We start from the raw sequence: 16,813 nt of genomic DNA, 5'->3' as shown, positions 1-16,813 counted from the left end.
TCATTAGTTAATAATACCATACACAATCCTGCATGTTTTGCCTTTACTTGTAAGCATAATTTTATCCCCCACCACATAATTTGGCCATCCACTGGTGCATTCTGCTACTGGCCCCAAGAACTGGGAATTATAAAAATGTTTATATATTCGGAAATTTTTAAGACAATGTGGTGTTGGTCACAGCATCATCATCTTCAATAAAGTAACACTAGTAGGGCAATCGCAGAGCATTTAGCACTTAGAGGACGTGTGATATAAAAGATTTATTCCTGATAATATTACAACAGCAGAATTAGTCTATGCTTGAGAAACATTAGAAAGGCAAACCAGGAAGAGATAAAACATACACAAGCCGCCGACTTTGAAGTATTTGGTAGCAGCATTCCATCCACCATATTTTTTTCTTAGTTTCTATAACATTGGGCCCATTATCAAACCTTTTTCGGGACGTAAAGCCTTTGATTCGTAAAAACGAAATAAAATAAAAAAAATTAAAAAAATAAAAAATCACATGAGTTGCGGCCGCTTTAAAGGTGTGCTGCAGTGCACCAAGGACACATCGAGTTGAAAATAACTTCCCACTCGCAAAATGTACTTTGCGACAGTCCACGTCGGTATGAGGGGAGCATCAAAGTAGAAACTCCCTCCTATAGAACTGCGCTGAAATGTGTCAATCGTTTGTGACCATAATTGCAGTTGTAAACAATCGATTCGATACCGAATACCTAGAGGGGATGGTATTCCATCTGCAAAAGGCAAGGTTCCTCTACTTTCTGAATGTGTACATTTGGCTATGGGTGGGGAGGAGGAGGGCAGACCCTAATACAGGAGACCATGGCATGCTCTTCCCATTGTGAGTCACTCAATGCTAACTTTTTTTTAGGCAGTCCATGTCGCTTCCATGTCAAGAGGTGCTTACAAAATAGATTTTTATTAAGGTACCTGGACAATGTGTATTTTTAAGGTGCAGAGGCTACTTTAAAAAAATTGCATTCAAAGAAAGCACATGCAAGAATTTAAGACGGTTGACACTCTGGGCTCCATCCATCCATTCATATATTTATTTGCAGTGATTAATAAAAGGCTCGTATCTCATGGACATTAATAAGGAAGAAGACTATGCGAGTCCCTGTGGATGCGGATTTGCAATGTAATTGATTAGTACGTGAACTGCAATAAACTCAGGTCTGCTTACAATGTAGTTAGTGGATAACAATCCACACAGCTTTGCGAGACAACCTATGCACCCTGGTCCCGTAGTTCTTCTTGCAGCTGAAAACTATGGGTTTCCTTTTTGAGAGCAGATGTGTGTATTTCACAGTCTTGTTAAACGCCCTCGCAATACAGTGCTGCAAGCCAACTTTCGCCAGTCCATGCTTGCTTTAGTCTCAAGTCTTTATAGCTTAGAAGGATCTAAATTTAAAATACATCAAAATTCACAGTTAAGTCTAGGTCGGCGTCTAAAATTAAGAAGTGCATATTCGGGCAGGGAGCCTACATTTTCTATAGCAATACTGTCGTAACAACAACCACCCAGTGGAGTTTACCACCTTCACATGATCATGGGGAAGAATTAGGTGCAGGCCGGCCAGAATCTCCTGCTTCTCGGTGGCGCTGAAAGGCACTGGATGCTCAGACACATCCATAGAACATGAAATACTCATATGCGGATTTCAACACTATTACAGAAAGATACACTGAAGTTCTGCAGCGTAAGTGGCTGGTTCAAGATAATGCACATCAGTCAGACATGGGTATAAACTGCACCGTGTGAATAATACGAACACTTAACCAAGAAAGGCATTGAGGCAGCCCCATTACCTAGAACATCAGAAGCATGTTTTTGGTATGGAGGAGGAAGAGTTGTCAGAACGACTAAGGGAGCAGAAAGCGGGGTAGGGTAAGGTCTCTTTTCAAAAGGGTGGGGGGAGAAGCAAAGAGAAAACACACAAACAACTGCGGTAATGTTTACTTGGCAAAGGGCCAGTGGTATTTGTTTGGTAGGAACATTTGAGATTATTACACAGATCTGACCTACAGTGTCAAAACTGATATCCTACAGATTCAAAGGAATATTGTTCAAATGAGGCACTTAACGGTCAAACGATCTGCAACAATAAATAAGGCACAAGGAAGTAAAATCGTCAACTTAACATCCAAGAGTTAAAAGGAGAGTCAGGGTTCAGCGGAGCCATGGCCAAAGCCAGCTGACAGACTTAAAAGAAAGGTTTTTCTGTTTTTGTTTTTTTTTAAATCTGAATTGGATGGGACTGCGTTTGGCTTTTTAGGACTGTGTTAAAAATGTGTTAGATCACCAGACCGCTTCAGAGTAGAGCACATTTATTTAAAACTGAAAATAACTTCTGAAAGTGCAAAGTGCATCACCGTCAGTCCCCTTTCATTGCCCTAAATTGAGTCCACTTGTATTGAGAACTCAAGGGCAACCTCCTAACTCTATCCTCTCCACGGGCTGCACCGGGAGCACCACGTGGGAGATGCGACTCCACAGACCACCTAGTTTGTCTACATCCATGTCATTGTATGCACTGGGAACACTGGAGCTAGAGAACTTACTCCACAGAAAGTCTCTCACTTTTTCTTCCACTTCTCTCAGCCCTATCCCCTTAGGCAGCTGCTTGTCATTGAGCAGCACAGTCAGGACTAGTGCCACATCCTTGAAGGCAGCATTCTCATGGTCACAGTACTTGTAGAAGATCAGCAGGGATCCAGCAGGCAACTGCTCTAATCGGTGGATCACTGCAGCACGGCCACCTGCTTGGAACCCCGAGCTAAGATTCTCGTCCACTTTCAACTTGGCGAGGTCACTGTCCATTGTAGTTTTCCTGGTTCCATCAATGCTGACTGTAGAAGACTTCAGTGATGATGCGTAGGAGTGTGCTACCCGTTCACTCAGGCACTTTAAGGTTCTCTCTCCATCCTGGGCAGCCGTGAGCATGATTATGGCAGGTTCCAAATGATGTGAGGAGTTCAGATGTTTTTGGAGCAATTTGCGGCCCCTCAACCAGAGGCCTTGGTCCTGCCCAGGGAAACTGGTCCGCACACGTTCAAACTCCGCCAGGAATTCATCCAACGCTGTGCTTTTGGAAGGATTCATTGGATGGGCAGGATAGTACTTACTGTAGAGTGGTATTGCACATGCCAAGACAACTGCGAAAATGGAGATGACAACGATACCTGGGAGAAACAGGGGAGAACAGAAATTGCATATTAGGGAAGAGGGACAAATATGAACAATCCTCCTAACCCTCACTTCTTTGGATTATATAAGAAAAACCCTACAACAACATAGACCTCTAGCATCTGACACAAGAAAATGTATCCCAGAGGCAGAATCATAGGACAAAATAATCAACAATGACATCATTGCCAAGCTTCTCTGGATAACGGCCAAGCCCAATGGTACAGTGGCCTCGTGTTCAATGAACCTAACTAACGACATACCACTGAGCTTGCTTGTTTATTCCCACTTCGAAACAGGTCAGTTATAGTATCCTTAGTAAATCTGCGTAACAATTGACCAATAATAATCAGTAGTGGAGTTACCACTTTGCATCTTTAAGAGAGAAATAGAAAAAGAAACCGTCTAAAGAGGCAAAGTATGGCAGGAGACGTGGAGGAATGGGGAATGAAGGATAGGAAGAGATGGATGGAAAAGGCACAAAAGTTAAGGACAGGAATAGTAAAATCAAAAGGCAAGTCCTTGGCAAGCTGGTGTGATAGTTAATTGCGAGCACAAATCCGACAAATAAAGAAAAAGAAGACACACTGGTGCCTAAGCATTGGAGCGATATGATTGCAAGAAAAAAGTGAGGACGGAAAATAAGAGTGGGTTGGAGTGGGGAAGGAAAGAGAAACGTTTGAGGCCAGCTGGCAGCGTTTTTGCCAGCTTGTGCATCCACCCATGTAAGAGCAGATAACATGGAGGGCTACTTAAGGGAAAGAGAAATGGAAGCGTAGGTTCCAACTAAAATTGTGAGTCATATGAAAACAGTGGGAAATTGAAGGCAGTAGGACCAAATAAAACAGAAACCAGAAAAGTAGGGAACCAGTGTTATGGGGGTGCACAAATTAAGTATGCACTTTTTTGCAGGCCACAGTCAAACCTCCGTTCAAATGCTTCCTGGGTGCATTGTTAAGCTATTTATGAACAAGAGTAAACGTGATCCAAAGTCATCCATCAATGCCCATTTGGATTGCCCTTCCTTTATTGTTTCTCTTCTCACCTTTACACTTCCTTCACCCCTACCGAATCACCTCCTTCTCCCACCTCCTCCACTTCAGCTTTTTGTCCATAGTCGTCTGGCACCCGCTGGCAGTGAGACAGGTATAGCAGTTCAAAAAAGAGCAACAGCTGAGATAGGCACCAAGTTTAGAAAGCTATACTAAGCTCTGCCAATGGGACTTAATTCGAGCCTGTAATACCTATTCCAGTGTTAGCTATGAACATTTACTAAACCCCTGACCTAAGAAATGACTAACTATTAAAGTGCTTGTTTCCACTTAGCTATACTGAAGTACCGGGTTACTGACATGCGGAACATCCTGCTATTATAGCATTTTAATACCAATGTGTAGCAGGTTTCTGACATGCATCACATCCTGCAATTATAGCTTTTATATACCAATGCTCCTGCCCAAGGCTCTATTATTGTGGCGCAAAGCTTGGTTACCATTCCAGTCCTGAAGCCACAGGAACTGAAGACACCACATGTTTGCAGCCTTTCATGGACCACTGGCATCGCTCCTCAAATATGAATGACCTCCGCAAGAACAATCTCAAAGCGGGTCCATGTTTCTGCCTTTGTTGTTAATTCCGAAATCTGTTATTTCAGTCCCAGGACTCCATACCATTTTTCCTGCAGCTCATCTGTTTAAACCCTCTAAATTAAAATCAATCAATTTACATATGATTTCAGGACACACTGCGATTTCAATTAAAAGCGGTTGCTTCCTTACCAAAGCCTGTGTTGGTAGCTTGTACTTCCTGAATGTCTTTCTTCTGTGAGCGACTTGCTGAATGCCTAGGTTGTTGGTCTAGGGGCCCGTCAGACTCCATGTTTTGCCTCTGTGTATCTGTGCTGGGGCCATATGAACAGCACTTCCTATCTCGGTCTTCTGATCTTGAGTCTAGATTTGCCTCTGGTAACACAGACTTCTGGTCATTTGTTGTGTGAGGGTCTGCCGACTTCCTAGAGTCCACTAAGGTTAGGGGTCCAAGAGTCTCTGTGGACAAAGCATTCCTATTTGATGTGTCAAATACAGCCAAGCCACAATGTTCCTGGCCAGCAGGTGGACTGGTTAAAATGTCTACCTCTTGGGTGGTAACTCTTTCTTCTGTGGTCTTGGTTTCTTTTTCATTTGTGGATGTGCTGTTCATCTGCTGCGTTAGTAAACATATGCTCTCATTTTCCCTCTTATGGCCCTTGGCATCTTGTTCTTGCTTGGCTATCGGTCTTTCAAACTCTTGGACAGTATCTGTTTCTAGTGAGTCCTGTGCTCCTTTGTCCTGGTTGGATGTAGCTACGGTGTCCAACTGTGAGGCAGTTTCTTTGTCTTTATCGCTAGTTGATTTTATATTATACAACTCCTCTGCAGGTCTGCTACCTTGGCAGTCCTCAATTTCTGGGTCTTGGTAGGAACCATGTGTATGTTCAGAGATCTGTACAGTATCGCTTTCTTGGCAGTCCTTTGTTTCCTGCTCAGCTGTGGGTGTAATGATCACCTCCTCTGTGGCTTCAGAGGTGCTTTTATGCAGCAGTTTGTAACCATCTGGGTCACGATCTTCAATGACTGCAGAAGTATCGCCGAACTCCTGGCTTGGTGAACACCTGCTCCCACTTCCCGATGAGCTTTCCAATTCACCGTCAGCACTACCGTTCGGGTCTATGTCTTGGCTGGCAGCAGATCTGGCTGCACAATTCTGGGAAACGTCTATTACTTGGAAGCCATTTGTTCCTTTGTTGATATTCTCTGTAGATTCATTGTCCAACTTTGTGGTCATCGGTGAAGAACACTGTATTCCTTTTTCCGGGGTGACTGTTGCACTACTTTCCATTTTAAGACCAGTAAACCTACTTTTCAACTCCTGTGTGGGTGAACGTGGACTCCTGAGTGGATTTATCAGTGCGCTGGTTTTGTGGTCTGGGGCGCTTCTTCTGTTACTTGTCTCAGCAATACTGTTAATGTTATGGAACGCAATATTTCTTATTAAACCTCTTAGAAAATCAGTAATTTCCTTGCCCACAGTACTCAGATTGTTTTCTTCACAAGTAGCTACATATCGCCTTCTTGGGGCGGAGAAGTCTTCGACAACTATCTTGGACCACAACCACCTGTGAACCTAGTGAAAACAAAAAAGAAGAACATTATGAAGTCGACGTCTTGAAATATCTGTAAAACATATTAATCACAAACACTGTAGGCGTCAAGTTTTATCAGAATACTTTTTTCATCCTGCGACTGCTTTTTATGACTTTAGAATAAATATAGAGTGCTTCCGGTTGCCCCGGGATGCCTGCACTCATATCACGACAGTGACTATTCCCTTTGATGCACGATTCTCATTGTGTTCACAGAGACAGTCCCAATCCAGACAAGCCCTCAGAGCGTCCGAAGGGGCATATAGTGGGAAACCAGTGGCATAAAAAAAAAAATCAATTAAAGAAACAAACGCCTGATCTCTTTCATATATCACAACTAACAAAAAGAAACTGACTAATGTATTTCATTTCTTGCTATGTTATGTCTAGAGAATCAACATGTCCTAAGCTTCTTTAAAATCGGTAGAGGTTTCATGATCCATTAAGGAGGCCAATCGGCAAAGTCTCTCATGATTGCAACTCCTGACTTTTAGTCATTTCTGTCAGCACTTACCCTTATTTATTTTTCTAATCCCCATGGTATTTTAGCTGCATTCGCAAACTGTGCCACTCCTAGGGCCATATGTACGAACAATTTTTCCCATGGACACAGAATGGGTAAAAACCTTTGCTACATCTGGCCCCTAATCCCTTATGCTGTCACCAAGGTAAGATATTCGCATGGCTGTCACGATTTACAGAATAGGGAGACACTGAGAAGAAAATATATACATTAGATATTGTGTTTTTAAAAATGAATACCCATGGGGAGCAGCCTGACATCAATCTGGATTTGTGTGTCAAAATTGAAAAGTAGGATGCTTGTTATTATATATATATATATATATATATATATATATATATACACACACATACATACATACATACACATACACACATTTTATATACACACACACACACACACACATACATACACACACAATTTTATATACACACACACACACAATCTCTCTCGAAGCAGTTGCTCGCCTATTCCTGGAACATGTATTTGGATACCTCGCTGTTTTGGCAATGTAGAGGAGACAAAGGCAGTAGGCCAAGGAATGAGATCATTTGATTGTCATAAAAAAAAGTAGTCCATCATCTGGTTACTTGATTAGGAGAGTGGACTATGAACGCAACCAATGAACAGAATTGGTTTTGCACAGCTGTGCACTCGAGGCCGAAGTCCACTTTGTTTTAAGGGCGGGGCTGTTACTTTTACAAAAGCGAGTTGTAACAAAAGCAAATGTGAGGACGTTGATTGTCGTAGATTTTTTGTTGTCATCTGAGAAAAAAGCTGCTTTTACTTCAGCAGCTACATACTAAAAATATTCTTATTAAAATCTTGAGACCCATGGCCACCCACAATTGTACAAACGAAGTAAGATCCCATACAGTCAGGAAGAATAAAACAGGAAATCCTCACTGTGGTGCGTGTGCATGTGTGAGCATACACCTGGGGCAAGGCACAATGCATTGTGTTTGGGTTACAGCTGTCTTTCCAGCACAAAATGATGTGATTCTTGGAGCATCTACTTTCCCTCCAACACATTCTACACAATTGGCCAAAGAACTGAAACCTTGCGGCCAGCAGGCATAGGATCCTAATTGGAATGCCCTTCTGTTTTGGAAAATGTACTTGCATTTCCAATTTCTATTTTCAGAAAGAGGCCTCTTACCTGAGCTACTGACCCTTTCCAACACAGCTGGAACCAACTGACCCAGATACTCCAGAGCACTATATTGTGATCAGAGATCTGTTCAATGCCCCCCGTGCCCTAGAAGAGGTGAGAATTTAACCCTTTGTGACTTGTTTTTTTCATTTAAGTAACTGCTGGTTGGGTCTGACAACTTCTACTGGACACTACGAAGTGGGCCATTATCTTTGCATCTCTCTTGTGCACGGGTTTCAGAACCATCTAGGTGGAACTATAATGGTGTTTCTCTTGCTCTAGTGCTAGGCTGTAGCGCGTGCAGCCTACCATAACACTGAGATGCACCATAATCCTGCTGGCAGCTGTTCAGACCATGGCAGTGTGAGTATGGCATGAGGCCATATCCATTGGTGAACCCCAGGGACTTATTCAGCCTCCGGGCTTCAGGTGGTTGCGTTGAAGCATTAAAGTCGTCCAAACAAAGGCTATGGTAGCCCTACTGTGCTTCAAACGTCTTGCTCTGCTAGCAAGACTTGGGCACTATTGGTGTCCTGCGTGAATTAAGTGATGACAATTTTTACTCTGCCTGTGAATCTCTCATGGTGTGCTGCGATGCAGTCCCTCTGGTTACAAGGGCAACTATACTAATAGCTTCTCACACACTAGGCCACTGAGGCATCAGACACTGAATATAAGGGCGCCACAGCTGATATGTATGAGCACCAAAAGAGCCATACTCCATCACAGGGTTGAAAAAAACAACAAAAAAAAAAAAACGCTTTATTGGTGACGTTTCGGTTTGCACGATCTTTTTCCAAACCATATTGACATTCGTGCCCAGCTCTCTTTAAAAATCACTTCCAAACAACAAAGAAAACAAGCATTTGCAATGCACTAGGGTCTCGCATTTGTCGGAGTTACAACTGTTCACAGTTGTAAACTCCCACCCTGATTTTCCCTGCCTTAAAAGAAAAAAACAGCGCTATTGCGCTGTACAGTTCACACAAAGTGCAATTATGATCATAACCAGCAAAGGTGCAATTAACGAAGCGCTCGAATTCTGCCCAGCGAGATCAGAAGGGCGATTGCACTGCAATAACCTGAAGATCGCTGGCTTTCCCAAGGGTGCTGAGAGTTCCAATGCGGTGGTGTTCTTTGAAGCATGGTTGGCATGTATGGTGGCACAAGCAGAACACTCACCACACTAACTGGTGAAATGTGCCCATCAGGTCCCAGCAAGATGGACGTCACCAGGAAGTTCCCCATAAACAGACTGATGTTAGACTGATGAACTATACATTCAAAGACATCCTGCGTGCAGTCCACACTGCTGGACCCATCATGCACGAAAATGCATGAGTCTTCTCATTGCCGGATTACACTCTGGTGGTGCAATGCGTAAGAGCTCATTTCTAGGAAAGAAAAGGCACCTACCTACGTTCAGCGGGCCTGTCCTACTCACTACTGTTCCCAGACAAATTGAGGGTCATTTTAAACAGATGCAGCTATTTCTTTACTGAGCCGGAAGACACCTGGGGCTGGGTGGAACAGAGATGATACGAGTCCTCAGCCCCCAGCACATCGGCCGCGTAGAAGTCTTTGGACAGAGCCCAACAAGATTACAGACGCCGAGGACATGAGCATGGTGGAGCGGGAGTCAGCGTCATCCCTACTTCGGCCTAGGCCTATGAGAAACAAACGACGGTGTTCACAATGGCCACCAACCTATGGTTGGTAAGACAATCCCCGCAGGCTCAAATGCCAGAAGACACGCTCTGCAAGGCAGGCTCCGTTCCTCAGTGAGAAAGAGAAGTGTGGCCTCGGTGATCCCACCAGAGGTCATGCCACAGACTGAAGATGACAGTCTGAGGACACTGGAGGTAAGGAGAAGGGGGACGAGCCTATGGATTGGCTGTGAAACAAAAGAGGATAGATCCAGGCACATGCACGCCTCCCCAGCCGGGTGGTGCATTTCATCACCCGCCCCCCATCATGCCAGGCTGCTGTCAAGGCGAACTTGGTAATGTACTATGGCTGGTGACGCTCACCCAAATGATCTCTGGAACCGATTATCTGATTATGAAGAAACGGGTCGGTGGGACCCTTCTTCGTTCTCCCCACCCATTTTTATTGTTTCTTCTTTCCATTGTTAAAGCACTGCCTGATGTCATTATTCATTGAGCTTGTAGGCCGTTACAGGCTGGCAACCCCCAGGTGTTTCTTTGAGGGACACGCTATGTAAAGGGGATCAGCAGCCAGGGGACAATTTGTTGTTTGGGCAGTTGGAGGTGGCTTGGCCTCCCTGGGTTTGGTGTTCTTTTTTTCCTCTCTTTTTACAACCATGCTAACTTGATCTCAGCCAGTCCCACCTGCGACTTACCTCCGGTGTTAAAACCCTGGTAGGGACTGGTTTTACAGATCATAACCTCCTCCCATGGTCACAAAAACACTATGGGTAAGTTGCGCTTCATAACATGGAAAGTCCGGGGCATGAGGACAGCGCGTAAAAGCTGTGCAGCAATATATCAGAAAGCGCAATGCTGGATATCTGGGGAAAACAATATCAGATCACAATCCTTTTCAACTGCACTTGGTGTGGGGGATGACACCTTCACCAGTCCCTACTTGGTGCCTGCAGCCCACCATTTTAGAGGAGCAGGTATTCAGAGATACAGCAGAAATAACACTATTTTTCTGACGGAAAACTGGGGCACGGACACCTCACAACTAATGGAGTGGGAGCCCACAAAGGTGGTCCTCCGAGAACACTGCATACATGTGGTTGGGGGGGGGAGGGTATGCACTGATGTCCACTAGGAACATGCATGGGAGGAGATGGCTCTGGGTTCCTTGGGGGCGGCAGTGCGGGGGGGGGGGGGGGGGCATTACAGGCCGGCATTTGACAACGGCACAGGAGCAGCATGCTCAGCTGCAAGAACAGCTGCAAAGGTTAGACTTTAGCCCACGATGCATGCCGAGGATGAAAAATCCGGTTGGTTATATTACTTCAACAACCTTGCTGTACACATCCCCCAGGGTACGTTCCGTACTCTGCATGCCATGTTGAGAAGCTTCCTCTGCAAGGAGAGTAGGCCTCGCAAAGCGCTGTAAAAGATGCAGCTGTCACTGGAGAAAGGGGGCCTTAGGGCCCCTCACTTTGAACACTACTGTCTAGCAGCGCAGTTGCGGCGGCATGACCGCTGGCTGGCAGAGCAGCTGATGGAAGAAGTAGGTGTGCCCATAAGGAATTGAGAGCAACGCGTGGTGTGGGACACCTTTTTGCCACAGGGATATTTGCACCCGGGAGCCAATACCAGCTTTCTCAGAGGGCCTATTCTCCATGTCGTACATGCCTCAATACATACTGGATAATGGAGCTCACCTTGGCTCCATTAGCCAATTTAGAGATTTGGACAGAAGGGAAGGATTACAGACATGGGAGGTAGCTGGGGTCAGGACTATGGGCGCCCTGTTCCGGGATGGAGTGCTCATTCCCTTTGAACAATTACAAACTGATAACGCCCTCCTGGTGGGCCATTTCATGGCTCACAGCTGATTTATGGCTGAACTCGGCCGCCTATGACAAATCACAGACACAGAAACTGAACAGCATCTCTTAATACACACATTGTATATCATTGGTGATGGCAGATGGTTGATTACGTGGCTAACGCAAGCATTATCATGCATATCACAGGACCCCTTGCTGTCGCTTTGTAGGACCTGGGAAAGGGACATAGGTCACGGGACAGGGCGCTTCACCACCCACAGAAAGTATCTTGCAGCACTAAATTTCAGTATATCCAAAATAACATATTACAAAGAGCTTACCTCACCCAGTCTAGACTTCACAGTACATCTGGGCTCCCCTCAAATTGCCTGCGGTGTCTGCCACTATATACTGACATGGCACACGTTTCAGCTATGCCCCCTAGCTGTGGTGCAAAGTAACCATTACATTAGTTGACATAAAAGGTAGAACTGATCTATGTACTATGGCGAGCGGACTCTTGGGATTGTTCAGGCGTAGGAAAGTGGGAGGTGCCACAAATCGCTCTTTAGACCTAGCGATGTTAATGGTGCGCAGGTTGGTCGCTATGAACTGGAAGTTTACTGCACTACCCGCCCTGGAGCATTGGCACGCGGCTACACTCAAGTGGGGAAGGGCTGAGTTGATGGCGTTACGACAAGAGGACGCACAGAGGTTGTGCAAGACACTAATTGCAGCAGATTGGGAAGGCTTGTTAGGTGAGTTGCAGACACCCTGAGAAGGATCCCGTGCGCATGAGTGACGTGCATGAATCGCCAACTGGGGGTTTGGCCCTCCGGGACAAAGTTTACCCTCCCATCTTCCTGAGAAAACTTGACAGGAGGGGAGGACAGGTGGGTACGAGGGGGGAAGAGGGGTGGGACTGCACTCCTTACGAATACAGATCGCCGAGTAAAGCGACGTGCGGTAAGGACTGGTGGCTACTTTAGAAATGTGATTGACTACTTCGTCATTGAAGGACCCTTCCGGGACTAATTACACTTGTCATAACTTCTGATACTTCCTTCAGTTACCTTGTGTTTTCATACTAATGAACCTAAGATTCCTGCTACTCCTGATGGTGGTGGGTACATGTATAACGCCCAGTGGCGTAGCGTGGGTTGTCAGCACCCAGGGCAAGGCAAGTAATTTGCGCCCCCTAACCCGTGGATTTTAGCACTCGCGAGTGCGAGCGCGGCACCCCCCCCCCCCCCCCCGATGTTGCGTCCGGTGCGGCCGGCCCCCCCCTACGCTACGCCACTGATAACGCCTATAGTGGGATCGAACTGCAGTGATTTGCATGTTTTGTACGCACAAGATAAATTGTATTGTAATAAAACCCAATAAAGCTGGTTAAAAAAACAAAAACAGGTCTCACCTATGAGATCTAGTGGCTTTCCCTGTAATTTTTTTAAACAGGGTGTACACCACTGCGGCTGCTGTAGAACATGGCTAAAAATTCAAAATCCCATTTGCTGTGTCAAGTTAGTAGACAGGTGGCAACGTATGCTGTGTTAATGTGGAGGCGTGAGCCAAATAACAACGCAAGGATTAATTTACACTGTGAAATATCATGCACTGTGAAATATATTAAAACAGGACATTACATCTTTTCCCTTTTATTAACAATTATTTCAATACGTAATCTTTTAATCTGATAGGCGGTCCAATTGTTCTTCTAGCCATAGCAGTACCGCGAGGGTAAATTGCAATCGTAAAAGAAGAAACAGTGGAAGAATTTCCCATCCAAAAACTAACAGGGCCATTCAAGGCTATGCCAAATTGATGTTTTGCCACAATGATGCTTATATTGACATCTAGTTATTTCTTCATCTAGAAAACCACAGTAAAATTGAAATTACACATAAATAGAATTTATCCCAACTGGTTACTAAGGTAGAATGCCAAGAAGCACAAGCTAGTGGTGGTAAGCCCAATTTTCTTCAACAGAAGTTGAAGAAAAATTAAAGGGGTTAATCTGCACTATAGTTTAAGTGTAACCATTCCAGAAAGCCCAAAGACTGAAAGGGCAGACCGATTGGCCTACAGTGTTGGGAATAGACATGTATATCCAGGGTTAAATAAAGGCCAACACTGAATGGGAAAAGTGTGAAATCTCCCATCACTTACTAGACGGATTCTGGCAAAAGGACGCCACGCAAAGAATGGATTTTGACAGCCACACCTATCAAGATTAGATTGACATCGAGACCAGTCTGAATGTGGACATGAGGTTTGCACCACTCCTCCTTCCAACCGCTACAGAATAAGCTCCACTGTAGTAGAGAGCAGTCACACATCCTTCAGTGGGATTTCCGCACTCTCGTCCAAAGATTATGCCCAAAGGGGAATACTGATAGACTTCTAGTCTAGTGTCTCCAGACTAGAAGTCTCTAAACCAGAAAGAGAACCCAAAAATCCGGAAGACCAGCAGTTTTCAGCCTCTACCTTCTACAGTATCCCTCACATAGAATATTGGTATGATAGCTGAATGGGTTAACCACTGCTTTAGAAACCAGTGTACAACATGAAGTCTCAGGATTTATCAAATGTGGGCAAACTCGATCTTCAACTCTCCCAAGGTCAATAAATCGAGTGCCACTAACCTTCATATACTTTCGAAAACATAATAGAGCTGTAATGCAGGCACTGATAACTTTGTAAACCACTAATGTGATGATGACTAAGTTCTTTATCCCCCCCGGACAAGTGGCACAATGGAGATGGCCGTGAAAAACCGCAGAGGTGCTGCACAAAATGGCATGAACCTGGAGGAGGAGGGGAGTGTGGTTGCAGCGATCGAACCCCACCGACTGGAAATCGTAGATCTCAGAAGAAGTGGTGGGGCACCTGGACCTCTAGGGGCAAAAGAGGAGGTGAGGAGAAAACAAGCAGCTGCTGGGCCTGTGCAGGCCCTGGGTGGACGCTCCCCTCGACATACCTGTGGATGACTCAGGCCAAGCAGGAATACCGAACTCCCGGTATACTGCTGGGGGGAGGTCCAGAGAGAGAGACCTGGAGACAGGGTGCCTACAGCGGTGTGTGGTTTTCCCTCTCCCCCACCAGTCGGGAGGAGGAAGAAGGCTTCAAGTGTGTGGGGAAGTCTGCAACCTGTGGCGCGGCGTTGAAATATCTATGCAAGGGAGACACTGGGCACGAGAACTCCCTGAAAAGAAGCTGACACAGCTCGCTGGAGGGATCATCGGCAGAGGGGACCGGCTGGCTGAGGGAAGACAGAATCGGGCTGTGTGCGTGGCAGACCCTAGCATGTGTGGGGGACCTACTGTGACACTGAATGGGGGACTGAACCGGATGGATCTCTTCCCCCCACGCCGGCCTGAGTGATAGGAGGCAACAGGGGCCTGACAACTGAGGGAACTTGCAGAAGCACACGGACGGAGACCTCGTAGCTCCAGTACTATAAGCCACTGCCAGACTGCGCAGACTGCCCAGAGTCCCTCGTGGTAGGGGGGGACCAACATTCGTGGCAAGAGGTCCCTCCCAGCGCACGCATCCACGAAGGTACTGCACTGCTTGGGAGCAACAGGCCCCGATTATTGTGTTTCATGGGGAAGCCACTCCCTAAGCCCTGGGGGTGAAGAGGTTAGCCCTGAAACTGGCCAACGTGCTGTAATGACACTGCAACCAGCAGCTCAACCACCTCAAAAGCAAGAAATTTTGTACATTAGATACTGGAGGCGATTGAGGACTCTTATCTAGACAAGAGATCGAGAAGGTGTCGGCTAAGCTGAGCCGCCTGCGGATCAACCACCGGAAACTGTTCGCCTGGGTGAAAAACACAGAGGATGAACTGCCCGACCTGGGAACTTTGCATCGAGCCCACCAGATCCAACTAATCCACCTCACAGACCAAGTACAGTGACTAAAGCATGAGGCAGAAGACGCTGAAGGTCGAAGTCCGAGCAACAATATACGCATCATTGGACTCCCGGAGAGGGCCGAGGGAGAGGATATGGTCGCCTTCCTGGAACCTTGGATGAAATCTCTCACAGACAAGCAACAATTCACACAGTTCTTTGCAATGGAAAGGGTGTATAGAGTCCCGGCCTGACTCCCCGCACTAGAAAGACCAACCAGGCCAGTTGTGATCAACTTGCTGCACTCCAAAGACAGGGACCTACTATTGCAGAGAGCACGAGAGGCAGGCCCCTTTGAGGTACAGTAAAATTGAGTCAATATGTTCTCCGATTACACAGCAGTAGTGCAGGCTAAACAGGGGTCCTGCATGGAAGTAAAGAGAAATTTCCAGGGGAACAACAAGGCATACCTGATCCCTTCCGCTCGTAATGTTAAGATAATGTGGGATGGCCACATCCCATTTCTGTCAGAGCCCCGAAGGAGCCTGGGCCTGGCTTGAAACCTATAAAACTGGAAAAGACGGACTCAAAACAGAAGCACTTACTACATCTAAGCGCCATAGTAAGATACACTGCTCCAAGGACCAACCTCGCACCAAGCACGTGACAAGGCCTACACAACTGCAGGCGAGCCAAGAGGAGAGAGCAGCGATCCAAGCCGCGGCCTCCCTGACAGAGACACCAACCTCCGACAGGAAAAGAAATGATCTCACCGATGTCCATGAGACGGAGGACACCTCTGACCTTGAATCAGTCGCTAACGCTCTAGAAAAAAAACCTTATGTGACACCCCAAACAGCAAATTATTTAGTAGGTTGCACCTCTCAATTCTGCGGCTGACTTAACTACAGGACTTGGCTGATCCAGGCAAAATCAGGAGTCTACTACAGACTCACAACTATCTCATCCCTAATCACCTTTGGACTAGTCTGGAAGGGTGACGATGATGGAATGCCAAAGATAGACTTCAATGGTTTGGGCGGTCGGCCGTTGCCGAACTGCTCTGGGGACGGGGAGTTGGGGTTTGATTATTATTATTGTTGTTGATGCCTAAGTATGTAATTGGTGTGGGGCAGTGGCGTGCACGGGGGGGATGAAGGAGGGGGGAACAGGATTGCAGAACAAGAGACACTGTGAATGTATGTTGAATAGTAATACTGCCCTTAAACTGATGTCTTGGGGGATGGGCACGGCATCAAAATGAGGAAATCCTGACATACATGAAGAGGAGAAGGGTCCACATTGCTATGCTACAGGAATCCCACCTCACAAAGACTGAAGCTAACCGCCTCTGCAGACGTTGGCGGGGGCAAATATATGCCACTAACTATTCTGCATATGCACGGGGAGCATTGGTGTGGGTGCGGG

General features: G+C 46.0%; 1 protein-coding gene across 1 annotated transcript in view; it reads right to left on the bottom strand.

The window, feature by feature from the left end:
- Window positions 1–248: 248 nt before the first annotated feature.
- The window catches only part of TOR1AIP2 (torsin 1A interacting protein 2), a 41,241-nt gene continuing 24,676 nt past the window's right edge, over window positions 249–16,813 (bottom strand). The window contains exons 2-3 of the mRNA XM_069232087.1: window positions 4,978–6,361; window positions 249–3,195 (exon numbers count right to left, since the gene is read on the bottom strand). Of these exons, the coding sequence (XP_069088188.1) occupies window positions 2,435–3,195; window positions 4,978–6,076 (1,860 nt within the window). The 5' untranslated portion in view covers window positions 6,077–6,361 and the 3' untranslated portion in view covers window positions 249–2,434. The remainder of the gene's footprint in view (window positions 3,196–4,977; window positions 6,362–16,813) is intronic.

The sequence above is a fragment of the Pleurodeles waltl genome, chromosome 4_2 (assembly GCF_031143425.1).
Source record: "Pleurodeles waltl isolate 20211129_DDA chromosome 4_2, aPleWal1.hap1.20221129, whole genome shotgun sequence".
Taxonomy (NCBI): domain Eukaryota; kingdom Metazoa; phylum Chordata; class Amphibia; order Caudata; family Salamandridae; genus Pleurodeles; species Pleurodeles waltl.
The sequence above is the reverse complement of the archived record's forward strand: the minus strand, read 5'-3'. Positions and strand labels throughout refer to the sequence as shown.